Genomic DNA, 13,208 nt, shown 5'->3' with positions numbered 1-13,208 from the left:
GTTATATTTGACCTCCGAAGATGATAATAGAATCTATCTCTCTCTACTCTCTCTCTCTCTCTCTCTCTCTCTCTCACACACACACACACACACACACACACACACACACACACACAAGAGTGAATGGCAGAGAAAGCAGAGAGCAGAGAGGTAAAGCTTATTTAGTATTTTATAAGAGGAATGGAATGATTGACTCACTTAGTTAAGTTAGCCGTTATAAGTGGTGTTCAAATTTTGCAGACCAGAAAAAAGAGAGGGAAAGAAGAAGAAGAAGAAGAAGAAGAAGAAGAAGAAGAAGAAGAAGGCGCTCCACCAAACACAGACACACACAGTCACAGGCTCTTCTCTTCATCTCCTCGTTTTCTACACACAGAGATCCCTTCTTCCCCCATCTAGCGACGATAATACCTATAACCGATGGCTATGGCAGATCCGAGCTCCGTTCTCTCCTCCCCTACCACTCCTCAAGTAATATATTATGAGAGTATTAATTGTCATTCATACATCATTCTAATATTGAATTCTTATCCGATCTCTAACCTGTTGGCATCTGTGATGAATCTTTCTATGATTGTGAATCAAATGCTTAGATCTAACTTTTGGCTTCTAACCCTCTTTTTACTCTTTGTAGGGAGAGGAAAATGCCTTAGTGCGCTCTCAGTCCACTGCTTTCAAGGTAGAGAGATTCTCCCTTTTTTCCTCCGATTTTTTTTTTTGTTTCCTTCGTTTCGCTTTAATTTAACAACCCTCTGGGTTCTGCCCTGCGTTCTTATTTCTTCTAATCTCTTTTGCAGGATTTAAACGAATCAAAAGCAGAGCTACTTGCAAGAGTACAGAGTTTAAGAAAGGTTGAATTACTTTCTTTAAATATAATCTTTTTTTGTTTTGTATCTGTGTGTACTCTTACAGATCCGAGTATGTGATTTAAATTTACCCACTGAATTCGAGTATAAATCCTTGTCTTTATTTCAGGATTTGAAGGATTGGCGTGGAAGACTTGATAATCAAGTGCAAACATATAAGCAGGTAGGAAAGAAAAAAGAAAGTGTTAGTTACTTGGTCAATGTCTGCTTACAACACACACTCAAATATTAAAAACTAGTTATATTTAAGATCTACTAATATGGCTTGGTAAGTATTTTGCCCTTTCTTTGTAAACCCTAGGTGCTGAGATAAAATCTAACCTCTCATTTATAGTGTAATGAAGGTCTATAGGTAATCAAAATGTTCTTAATTAAAACCTAATTTTTGAATTCTTTTTTATCAGGAGCTTGGGGAGTTGAGGAACACCTTGGATGTTGAAGTAGAACAACTCAAAGCAGTGAGTAATTTTTGTTTAGTCTTATTGTTTAATCCTTATTAGGGTTGTCATTTATGAACACTGATCATTTAAGCTTAAAATTTAGTGTCTTTAGAACAACTCAAAGCAGTGAGCAATTTTTGTTTTGCTTTATTGTTTAATTCTTATTAATGGTGCCATTTATGAGCACTGATCATTTAAGCTTAAAATTTATTGTGTCATTCGGTATGAGTTTTTTTACCATGACTTGGGTATTCTGAATTATATTTTCTCTCCATGGATTGAGCAGGACTTCCAAGATCTTCGATTGTCCCTAAAGAAGCAACTTGACGTCACGACAAAGCTCTCAGAATTGGTGAGAATCTGAATTTTCTAGTAATACTAAGAAGGGACCATTCTATTCACTCATTCTTTACCATGTTAGTAGTCTGTTTCATCACATTTGGCCACATTTGTTATAATGTTTTCTAAAAATTGGGCTTCTATTAGCTCCAAGGTTGCAGTGTAACAATCGCCCTTTAATATTGCACGATTTGCTACATCATGTTGTACAAATTGGTCTACCAGGAATGAAACTTGACATGATAAATAATGGAGCCAGGGGAAAGAATAGCTATCATTTCACAAGACAATGCAAAAACTTTTCACTAGAGTATAGCACTATTGAATCTAATACATGATTTGATGTATATTGTTTTAAAAATGACAGATACCAGATCAACTTTCATCACCGATGAAGTTCACTCTCGATGAAGAAACTAAGGAGAAATCCATAGGTCTCAATGCCAATAGAGATATCAAGAAGAATGAGGATGAAGACAATATGGATGAATCCTCATCTCCATTACGAGGTGAAACGTTGTCTGATGCCGAAAGTTCCGAGGATTAGGAATTAAAATCATGTATATCATTTGTGTTATCATCCTATCGATGATTTCATCATCATTCCTTTTTTTAGGTCCATTGTTATTCTCCGTGTTGCTACCTATGGATTCTATTTAATATTTTATAAACAAAGATGTTATGGTGTTAAGGCGCACAATGTGATGCAAAGGCCATCTCTCTTGCTTTGTATTTGTGGGTGTAATATGGATAGATTATAATATGGTAAGACCATATTTATCTTTTGCGAGATTGGCACAAAATAAAGATGTTTGTATTGGCTGGGCATGTTGGATGGATGGCTTTTATATACATGAACAAAAGTAAATTAAACCTTATTCATAATACATGGAAACTAAGCATTGTTTGAAGAATTCTTTGGCATGGATAGACAACTAAACCTGAAGGAATTTCACAGTTTTAGAGGAATTTATATACATGTATGGATTTGTTGAATCGATGGCTCTCATGCAACTGCATCCATCCACAAATCCTTACATGAGAAATTTATTAACTCTTGTACGGATGGCCTCTCATATAAACTAAGCATTGCTTGAATAAGTCTTTGGCATGGCTAGACAAGATTTCCTTGGACAAAATCTGAAGAGATTTCACTCTCTATGAGGTCAGATATTTTTTGGTATGTTTTTGGAAGTTCTTTCCCATTTGCTTGATGTATGATGTGCAAAAGTAATGTGGCTTTTCACAAACTTGAATTCAAATGGGGAATTGAAGATTGTTGTGGTTAAATCGACCCCTTGGTGGGTGTATTTGTTGCAGAGAAACACCACCTGCACACAACTAGTCGATGCACTCATCATATTGAACTTTCAAAAGCACCATATTTGCCATGGGTTCAAGGGTTGGATGATGATGATGCCCCACATTTGGGAGAATGGAAAAGGGTTTTAGGGTTTAGATCTTAAACTAGTCGATGCACTCATCATATTGAACATTCAAAAGCACCATATTTGCCATGGGTTCAAGGGTTGGATGATGATGATGCCCCACATTTGGGAGAATGGAAAAGGGTTTTAGGGTTTAGATCTTAAGAAAAACATTTTTGAGCATGAGAGTTACAGCTTGCAGGAATCCAAGAAAGGTATAGATGACTTAATGCAGGAAGCTAAATCTTCTTCTAGACCACCAGTGCTTGGCCAACCAAGTTTTTGGTTTTTGTTTACCATGATGAGACAAACCCTCGTGGGTTTTCCGTGGTATCCGAATGTATGTGTTTGTCGAGTGTCTGTATTTTTGTGCTTTCGGAAATGGATCCGAGAGAGTCATTAGCATCATGACGGGCCTAGTTAGTGTGGGGTGGTGGGTTCATGGAGCCTAATCCTTGTGGAACAACACGTCCTATAAATGTTTGGAGCCCAATTAAATCTTTAGATATGGTTGAAGGGAGTGGCGACCAATGTTGATAAAACAATGTGGTTGTCATCGAAAGTGAAGGGATGAGCCAGTTACCATGGTTGAGGCCATCCAAATGACAACGAGAAAGAGAGAGAGAGAGAGAGAGAGAGACTTACCATAAGCCTTTCCTTCCCTTGAAAGTTGAGGGGGTGGGGTAGGTGAGAAGATTTATTTGATCCCTTACAGCTTTTTACAGCTAAGATTGAACAATGCACAACACACACACATACACAAAAAGGTTGAAACTGAGCAAGTAAGTAGTAGTAGTAGTAGTAGTAGTAGACTGTAGTGATAGATAGTACTGCAGCTTTGAGATGGGCTGGATGGATGGAGCCTTGGCAACACACAAATAAAGTGCCTCCTCCTAGTGTGGACACTGTCACGGACATATGATGTCATTCCCACATGGGGGGAGAAGGTTTGGACAATATGGATCCAACCAATTCATCTCCACATCTATCTATCTATCTCATTCACCCTCCTCCAGATTAGCTTAGAGAGAAGGGATGATGATCCCTCTCCTTCCTCTATGGTTCATGCTTGGCTTGGTCATGGCCGGCCCGGCCCCGGCCCCTCCTCCTCCTCCTATTATGACCACCACCACCAACAATGTGAACATTACACAAATCATCGAGAGCGCGGGCGACTTCGATACGTTCGTGAGCCTGCTCACTGCCACAGGCGTCGACCGCCTCTTCCAATCGCAAGCCAACAAGACGACCACCGGGATCACGATCTTCGCCCCTACAGATCGCGCCTTCTCCACCGTCTCCGATGCCGATGGGTCCGGGATCATTAGCAAGCTCCCCGCACGGCTCAAGGTTACTTTGCTCGAGTTCCACGCGCTCTCGGCCTTCTACGCCTTGTCCGCATTGCAACAAGCGGCCGACCCCGTCACGCCCACCTTGGCCACTGATGAGATGGGTGCTGGGAAATTCACGGTCAATGTCACCAATGTAGATGGGACCGTGTACATTTCGACGGGCCTCTCCCGCTCTGCCATCATTAGCACCCTATACAACTCGGTGCCGTGCGGGGTTTTTGCCGTGGACCAAGTGCTCTTGCCAGAGGAGATCTTTGGGCATCCCGTAGCTCCAGCTCCGGCTCCGGCCCCCGTTCCTTCTTCCGCGGATATAAGCCCCTCTCCTAGGGAGTACTCTACTAAGAATCCACAGATTCCAACAGTCTCTTCTTCACCTGCCTCCCCATTTGGCATCCCAACCAATCTCTCTTCTTCTTCTTCTTCTTCTTCTTCTTACCCACCCCCCCCTCTTCTTGATAATGAGCCCACACCCTCACCTTGTGCTGGCCTTGTCATTCCTTATCTTCCCACCACTTTCCTGCTTCTTGTTGTTATCCACACCAACATGATGAATAAGATGTGGTTATCATTCTATTAGCAACTCTCTCCATCACACATTGTTTTGTCACTTTTGTGTCTCCTCTACTTTGAGAGAGAGAGAGAGAGAGAGATCTCCGGCTCAAATCCTACTACTTCACAACCACCCCCCCTAACCTAAATGTTGGCCATCACCCAACCACAAAATTGTTTTCAACATGCCAAATATATAGGAAATCATTGTCCTTCGAGCACCCGAAATGCGGGTTGCCATGGGTGTAAATCAAGCTTGATTCATGGTGGTTGTTTGTTTGTGTTTGTGTGTCCGCCCACCCGCGGTCTAAAACAAAAGTATTGTGGTCATTGGTTCACCGATTTGGTTCATTTCTAGTCATCGTTATCGACCGCCCAAACACCAAAAGTGTGCTCCTACTAACTTGGTGCTTGTTGGTAACAAGCCAAGTTTCACTAGTTTTAGTATCCGAAGCAAAATCGTTAATGATGCTTGCTGTTTGTAACTTTTGCGATGCATTACCGATTGGATCCATCTTGGCTCTTCAGTCCATTGGTGTTCCCGTTGCCATTCCTCATTCCATCATAACCACATGTGTCATCTTTAGATTCCAATCATATGGTATCTCTCAATCTCACACCATGATGCAAAGCATACACTCTTGGTGGTTTGAACAATGTTTACCACATTGTACAACAAGAAGTTTTTGCTTTGGACAACCATTTTGTCGTTTAGGCCTTTATATGTATATGGACACCATCATCATTGTTATTGATGTTTCTCTTATGCCAAATTAAGTTCTCTCATCCCACATGTGCAAGTTTGATTAGTCCACAATAGTGCTCTCAGGTTGGTGATCTCATCCTCTTAAATTCGTTCAATAATATATAACTGAAAATGTGCCCATCATCTTGGCATGTTGACAAGTGTATCTAGCTAAGTTGTCCAACAATGTTTTTGTTAGTTGGACACGAGAGTTTAGACTCGATCTCATTTACTCAATTTATTAGGAATTTTTCTTTCCTAAGATGGGTTACAATGGTTTCATCGTAAGGTAGGTAGCTCAATCTGGATTATTATCGACCATTTCCTACACCAAACAAATGTTTTGGTAGGAGTTTGTTTTGCAAATAGAAGATATGGTCAATGACAAGTAATGAAAAAAAGGTTGCTTCTTGAATACTAGCTAGCTTGGGAGAAGATCTTATCTTATACCTCCAGCCTTGCCAAAGCATTGTATCCAATTTATTTATGTCAAGTTTTGCTAGAAACTATTTGAAATAAATATGACATTACATAACAAAACATATGGTGTTGACAGATTCTCTTTATAGCTTATTATAAAAAACTTTAGGCATGCCCGCTAACTAACAAAGTATTGCTTTAGGTTATTAAAATTCTTAACTTTAAAGTATATAAATATGATGATGTATAGGTGAAGGTTGACACACATACACAAAAAATCGATCCAAGGAGGCACCAAGGGGACTTTGTGTGGGCGTGTCTAAATATCTTTGCATCTATGACAATGCCTTTTAACATTGAATATTCAATAAAGAGTAGGCGGCAAATAGGCAAAGATCATCAAAGCCAAAGAAGACCCCTTTGAACCTCACAATAGTGAAACCAATTTTGATCCTCAAATGAATCTTTAATCATAGTTTCTAATCTTTAGGTGTGTTATGTATATATTTTAAGTACATTGGGATTCTATAAATCGTAGTCAAGGACTCCCGAACAAGGAGAGGAGATATGTCACTCAACTAGTGTAACGGAAAGGAGAATGTTATCACCTACCTATTGTTTTGCATGACAATCTAGTAAATAGTAGTACATGTGAGATTTGAGCCCAAGTGTAGGTAGGGGTTAAATAAAAAAAGATGGGTTATCGATAGAATATAGACCCAAAAGAGGGAATGTTAAAGGACATGATTTAGCAAGAGGGCTTATGTTATCCTAATATTGAAGAGGGACATTTTGAGACATGTTCTTAAGGTTCGGTACAATTCGATAGATTTGCAACTTTGTTGAAAGCATGGCACAGGTCTTCCACAATGAGCTTTGCATCTGTTGTTGCACCAAACACACCTTTCCCACCCAACCCGGCTACATAAAGCCCTTTCTCTCCCTTCCAATGTGTTGGGCATGAACTCCTTGGCATGCCATTTGCCCCAAAGAATTGCTCTTTATCCTATCATAATATTGAACCAAATGGTACCATTTAATCCACTATGTATACCAACAAAAACGTGTGTGCATGTGCTAGCTACTACAATACACACACCTTGAGCCATCTAAGCACATTGCTTTTGTAGCCGGTAGCAAAGATGATTGCATCGAAATCCTCATTAACCCCATCGACATATTTCACTCCAGTTCTAGTGAGGCATTCCACAGCCGGCTTCACCTAGTAAAGTCAAGTTATTTGAGATCATTAGGATAAAACAAAGTCATAATGATCTACGATGTCATAATATAGCCGATTTCATTAGTACTTCTAAAAGAACCATATGCATCTATTTCATCTACTAAAGTAATTTCAAGTAACTACCTTGATATCTCCCGATTTAATTTTGGCAAGAGTTCCGACATCGAGGACCGGTGTCTTTCCCATCTTACACTTTAGCTCTAATGGCCCAATCTTAGGTCTTTGTATACCATAAGCTGAGGTGTCTCCCAATACAATTCGGCTATACGAGACAAGGAAGCGGTCCACAACCCAAACAGGGAAAGACTTCAACAGTTGGATACCCACAGAGAAAGTTGACTTGCCGAACACCTCCCGGGGAAGGATATGCATCTGTGACAAGTTAATAAAAAGACTAGTAAGTTAAGTATGGGACATTGGGGAATGTACAAGTACCATGGATTAACCACCATTATTGTGAAAACACAAGGGAAAGTGGTGTCTTTTCCATGTCATGGGGAAAGTGTCTTGAAACTTCATATGATTTGGTTAAATTTTGTTCAAACTCTATATATGTTACTAATGTAGACCTTTGTCTAAACTTATGACCTTACCGGACTTCGTACCACGACCGAAGTTTGTGCGGCTTGATGCGAGAGCTCACCAGCAATCTCCATTCCCGAGTTTCCCGAGCCAATGACGAGCACTCTCTTGCCCTTATAGGGAAATGCATTCATGTATCGGCTAGAATGGATGTATGAGCCATGGAAATCCTTGAGCCCGGGGAGATCGGCATCGCCAGGGAGAACAGGCTCGGAGTTCTCGCCAGTGGCAACAACGAGCCACCGACCAACATAAGTGACATTGCGGAGACATCGCGGACCTTCCGCGAAAGGGCCGATGACCGCGGCATGGATGACCCACTTATGGGATGCCTCATCGAAGCTTGCCGACCGCACTGTCTCATTGAACCTCGGCCGGAGCTCGAATTTGGCCGCATAACTCTCGAGATACCCGATGAATTGTGCACGGCTTAGGAACTGGTTAGAGTTATTGTTAGGATTGTCGTTATGAGTGGTCGGGTGGCCGGCATCTTGGGTCTCAGGTTGGGGGTCTGGGATTGGCATTAAAGGGAGGCTACAATACTCTCTACTAAGGTGGAGGTGTAGAGAATCATAGGTTCTTTCTTTCCACAAGGAGGCAATGCACCCAGATCTCTCAATGAGTATGAAAGGAATACCATTGTGCTTAAGGCAAGCAGCAGTGGCCAAGCCCGAAGGTCCAGCCCCCACAATAACAACACTAGTGTGAACATGACTACCAATAATGTTAGGCTCCATTTGATATTATAGATATATAACTTAAAAGGACATATACGGCTATATATATATATATATACATATACATATATTCTATTGAAACCCAAAGAGTAGCGCTTCTTAGACCAATCCTCGCGAAACCTTTTTCCAAGCTTCAAAATGAGTAGGCATGTTTCCTATCACATCACCAACATTAATTGTGTAAAGAGACGAAAGTTTGGTGTTTTCCCATCACATCAACCTTACCCTATCTTTAAAATGGTTGGTGTTTTCATTGAAATTGTGCACATTCAACGCATTCTTTAGCTTCTCCGGGTCCAGCAACATATGTTGTGCCTTTTCGAGAGAATTATGTGGATGAACTTTGGCCATCAAGCTTCCCTCGCTTGTTCTCTATATGTAACATTCACTTCTAGTTGTCCGCGTGGGCCTCCTCCAACCTTTGCTTTGCCACTTTTGGGGCAAAAAATCCAAAAGTATAGTATGAAAATGACGTTAGGGTATATTCAACAAGATTTTATCCACTCTCACCAAGGTTCCAATAGCTCTTTTTGTTATAAAGTGTTGGTCTCTTTCATATCTATAATTCGTTAGTGGTTTTCTTCCCTATTTCCTAATCTAGGAGCATGTGGTTTGAATTCTATGTGACAAAGAGAGGAAGGAGGTGTAAGGGTTGGTAAAACCAACAACCCTACAAATTCAACATGTCAAGATAACAATGGAGACTTCTCCCACGTAGCCAAGCTTTCTACAAATTTGATTGTGTGCATAGTGCTTGTTCTCTTTAAAATCCTAGGGTGATGTTAAAAAATGTTTGATGGTGTGAAAATAGTAATTTCTTATGATTTATAGGATAGCATTTCCTATTAAGGTAAGTAAAGGCAAGCAAACAATGAAAGTTCTTGTTGTATAAAGGTTGTATTCAATTGAGACAAATATTCATTTATGACGTAAACATTGAAACCTCCAATTGTAGTCATTGTGTATATATCCATCCTTTAAAGTTTGGCTATCATGATAAGATGGAAGTCTGGGTGCTTAAAAAGGTCAAAAATGGTATTGCAATTATTAAGAGAGTCTACTTTTTTTATTTTATGTGGAAGGAGTGGCACAATTTAGACCACATGTTAAGGTTATTTGTATTTGAAGAACTGGTCATCGATGATAAGTTTCATATAAATGGTTAGATCATGACTCTCTCAAAAGACCATTAGTAAGGAATTGAGAATGACAACTTGGTTTTTCTTTATGATGATGTTCAAATGAGGTAGGATAATAAAACATATGTTGGAGCACAACCTCACGTAACTTATCAACTAAGCAAACATTTTCTTCTCTGTTGGGATGTGGTTCATAATCGTTTCAAGGTTTTTCATATTGACATTGATTCTAGGATTGGGATTTCTATAAAAAATGCATGTAAAATATGGTGAAGAGAAATCTTATTGGCATTTCAAGATTCAAGAATACCAATGAGTCTAATTCAACAACACACAAAAAATGTTCATTGAATAAAGCATTTCTTGTAAAGAGACAAAGATACAAATTTAATATCAGAAATTTATGGCTTTTCCAGGCAAAAAACAAGTCATTACCATAATTTGTTGCAAATAAACCCCTCTTATATTAAATAACCAAACAATTGTTCTTTGTGATTAAATTATAGATAGCTCAAATATGAGCACCACATTAGGATGGATGTTAGAACCATTCATGTCCATGTGTCAAGGGAGAACAAAGGATTCAATAATAAAAAATCATGTTTTCTGTTTTTTAAGAAAACAAAAGTATGACTAAGGATCCAATTTCATAGGATTGATTCATGTAAAGAGCATACATTAGGCAAGGATCTTTGAGCTAAAGTAAACAAGAAACGTGCTCACTAGTTCCATGTGGTTGAGATGGGAAGAGGAAACATATCCACCCACACATTGTTTTTGTTGTGCATCATATTAATGGTAAGAAAACCTCATAGTCACATGAAACCCATCAAAAAATATTTACCTATGAGGTACAAACACTAAAAAAAATAGGGTATACATATGCCTGTGTACATCATGAAAGATATAGCAAACATGAAGGTATCATGTTAAAAGGAACATGTGGCTTGTAGCATTATGTTGTGGGTCATCATGTTTTGAGTGCCCAATTTCTTATGGTAGTCCTTATAAAAACTAAGCAATGAAATGTGCTTTAAATGGCAATTCTAATCAAAACTCTTTCATGCATCCAAACAAGATGAAGTATCCGAGAGAGAATATAAATGAAGCGAAAAAACCATAATAGATCATTCCTAGCTTGTCGATTATAGCAAACATGAAGGTATCATGTTAAAAGGAGCATGTGGCTTGTAGCATTATGTTGTGGGTCATCATGTTTTGTGTGCCCAATTTCTTATGGTAGTCCTTATAAAAACTATGCAATGAAATGTGCTTTAAATGGGAATTCTAATCAAAACTCTTTGATGCATCCAAACAAGATGAAGTTTCCGAGAGAGAATATAAATGAAACGAAAAAACCATAATAGATCATTCCTAGCTTGTGGATTAGGACAAGTCATGTAGTTTTGACTCTTATCACAATAGAAATTCTGGTTTTGATGAATAATTTGAAGTTATGGTATGGATGCAAAATTTGTGGTCACCCTTTGGAATCGATTCCTCATTGTTTTTGGAATTGTAACGAGGCTATTAACATTTGGGGTAGAAGTCTCCGAATAGTGGCAGCATGCAGCGTGAATGGGAGAGTTGTATGGGGGTCCGTACAGGGGCTGAAGTTAACAGGGGAAGGTTGGGCTAAACAGTTAAACCCTCACGGACATGGATTTATAGTGCAAGGTGGAAAGGTGTTTCAACGGGCTGGAGTTCGACCTGGCACTAACTCAGAACTTTTTGAAGAGATATGGAGGATGGTGGCTTGTTTATCGGTCTGGCACATTTGGACCAACAATTGTAAGTTTGTTTTTCAACAACAAAAGATCCCTAGTGGTGAGGTATTAATAAATATCTGGTTTGAGTTGGTCTCTTGGCTGCGGGGACGATACGACTCGATTAAGGGGAAATCTGATGCAGCTGAAAGATCTCGATCAAAGTTCTTGCTGAAATGGGGTAATTCTCCTATGGTCGGCAGATCATCATCAGGGCCTCAATGGCACTACCAAGCACCCCGATGGCTGTTTCCCCCAATAGTTTCCAACAACGTCTAGGTGCTGTAAATTTGTATAGTTATGGTACAAATAACTAGGTTATTGGAGTTGTTTGGATACGTTTATTGAAAATGAGGTGGGGACTATGTCCGCTTTGGTGGGAAGACCAAAGTGAGGGTTGTTGAGAGGAATTTTGAGAGTTCTATGATGTAATTTTGTTTGCTAACTAATGCGAAGCAGTATTTTTTTGGAAAAAAAATAAATTGAAGTTATGGTACAACAACTAATGTTTGATGGTACTACACATACATTAATAAGTAAGAAACTATTGGAACCAAAATTTACATTAAAACGTGACGCTTCAATGTATTATTATTGAGCAAACAATGTGTTGTGGAGAGGAACAAATACCAACTTTGCAATGTAACAAAAGATCAATGATGCATAGCAATATTTACAAAGTATCATATAGGGTTCACAAAGTTCATGAGTTTACTCCTATGATTTTGTCTTTTGTTTCTGTAGATATAACAAAACACCATAGGTTTCACATATGATGGTGGCAAATCTTTAGTTGATGTTAGAATAGGCCAAGGTATCTTACTAAATGAGATCTCATCAAGATGAGTGATTCGTTATTTCTCACAATATCATAGTAAATGAGATCCCACATGATAAACATTTATAGCCTCTACATAGATCAACAATTATTCCAAAATTATGATTACAATTTTTTGATACAAAGTATGATATATATCCTTCCTCAAAAAGGGTTCTGGATACTTAACATATAATATTTATCATTCCCACTTTATCCTGCTTAAGATATGATATTTATCATCCCAACTGCATCCTTGCACACAATTATTCCATCTTTCTCTACATCAACATTTAACCACACAATTTTCCCCACATTTAGAGTAAGGGGGAATCAATCAAAATATATGAAATGAAAGGAAACAAACCATTATGCAATAAAATGGATCCATCAAACTAAGACAAAAATCAAAGCATGATCCACATCATTTACTTTCCTTTTTTTCTGTATTCTTTCATTAGTTTCCTTCATATCAGTTGTAAAGTCACTCCAGCATTCTTGAAGCATAATTAATATATTAAAAAATCATCTGATGTTGTACCCAAATTCAACCAACTCATGTTGTACCCAAAACTAAGCTGGTTTAGGGTTTAGGGTTTAGGGTCACCCTATTTCATAGTCAACCAATAACATTACTATTTTCACATATTCATGGCATATAAGTATGAGAAATTATTGAATATGTCTATGAAGACAAAAGTGTACTTGCATGCTATTGTGAAATGCACATAGAGAGGATCCAAGCAAGTTTGTCTTGCTCCTTCCTGCTTAGTTTATAGTTGATACCGA

General features: G+C 38.8%; 3 protein-coding genes across 3 annotated transcripts; 2 read left to right on the top strand and 1 right to left on the bottom strand.

The window, feature by feature from the left end:
* Positions 1-335: 335 nt before the first annotated feature.
* LOC147855455 (uncharacterized) lies at positions 336-2,336 on the top strand. Its single transcript, XM_087330021.1, has 7 exons — positions 336-468; positions 632-676; positions 795-848; positions 973-1,026; positions 1,268-1,321; positions 1,590-1,655; positions 2,010-2,336. Exons 1-7 carry the CDS (start codon positions 418-420, stop codon positions 2,187-2,189), a joined length of 504 nt encoding a protein of 167 aa, XP_087186147.1. The 5' UTR covers positions 336-417; the 3' UTR covers positions 2,190-2,336.
* A 1,741-nt stretch (positions 2,337-4,077) lies between these two features.
* On the top strand, positions 4,078-5,763 carry LOC147855454 (fasciclin-like arabinogalactan protein 11). Its single transcript, XM_087330634.1, has one exon. It carries the CDS (start codon positions 4,105-4,107, stop codon positions 4,996-4,998), a length of 894 nt encoding a protein of 297 aa, XP_087186760.1. The 5' UTR covers positions 4,078-4,104; the 3' UTR covers positions 4,999-5,763.
* Positions 5,764-6,332: 569 nt separating this feature from the next.
* LOC147855453 (putative indole-3-pyruvate monooxygenase YUCCA9) lies at positions 6,333-8,728 on the bottom strand. The gene is made up of 4 exons (XM_087330804.1): positions 7,972-8,728; positions 7,502-7,750; positions 7,235-7,357; positions 6,333-7,141 (listed from the first exon to the last, which is right to left on the bottom strand). The coding sequence occupies exons 1-4, from the start codon at positions 8,695-8,697 to the stop codon at positions 6,941-6,943; spliced, it is 1,299 nt and encodes a 432-aa protein (XP_087186930.1). The 5' UTR covers positions 8,698-8,728; the 3' UTR covers positions 6,333-6,940.
* Positions 8,729-13,208: the final 4,480 nt, after the last annotated feature.

Source organism: Azolla caroliniana, unplaced genomic scaffold, assembly GCF_043228905.1.
Source record: "Azolla caroliniana isolate FFs.n. ecotype wild unplaced genomic scaffold, voAzoCaro1.0.p SCAF_14, whole genome shotgun sequence".
Classification (NCBI taxonomy): domain Eukaryota; kingdom Viridiplantae; phylum Streptophyta; class Polypodiopsida; order Salviniales; family Salviniaceae; genus Azolla; species Azolla caroliniana.
Note: the sequence above shows the minus strand (reverse complement) of the source record. Positions and strands in the feature narration are given on the sequence as shown.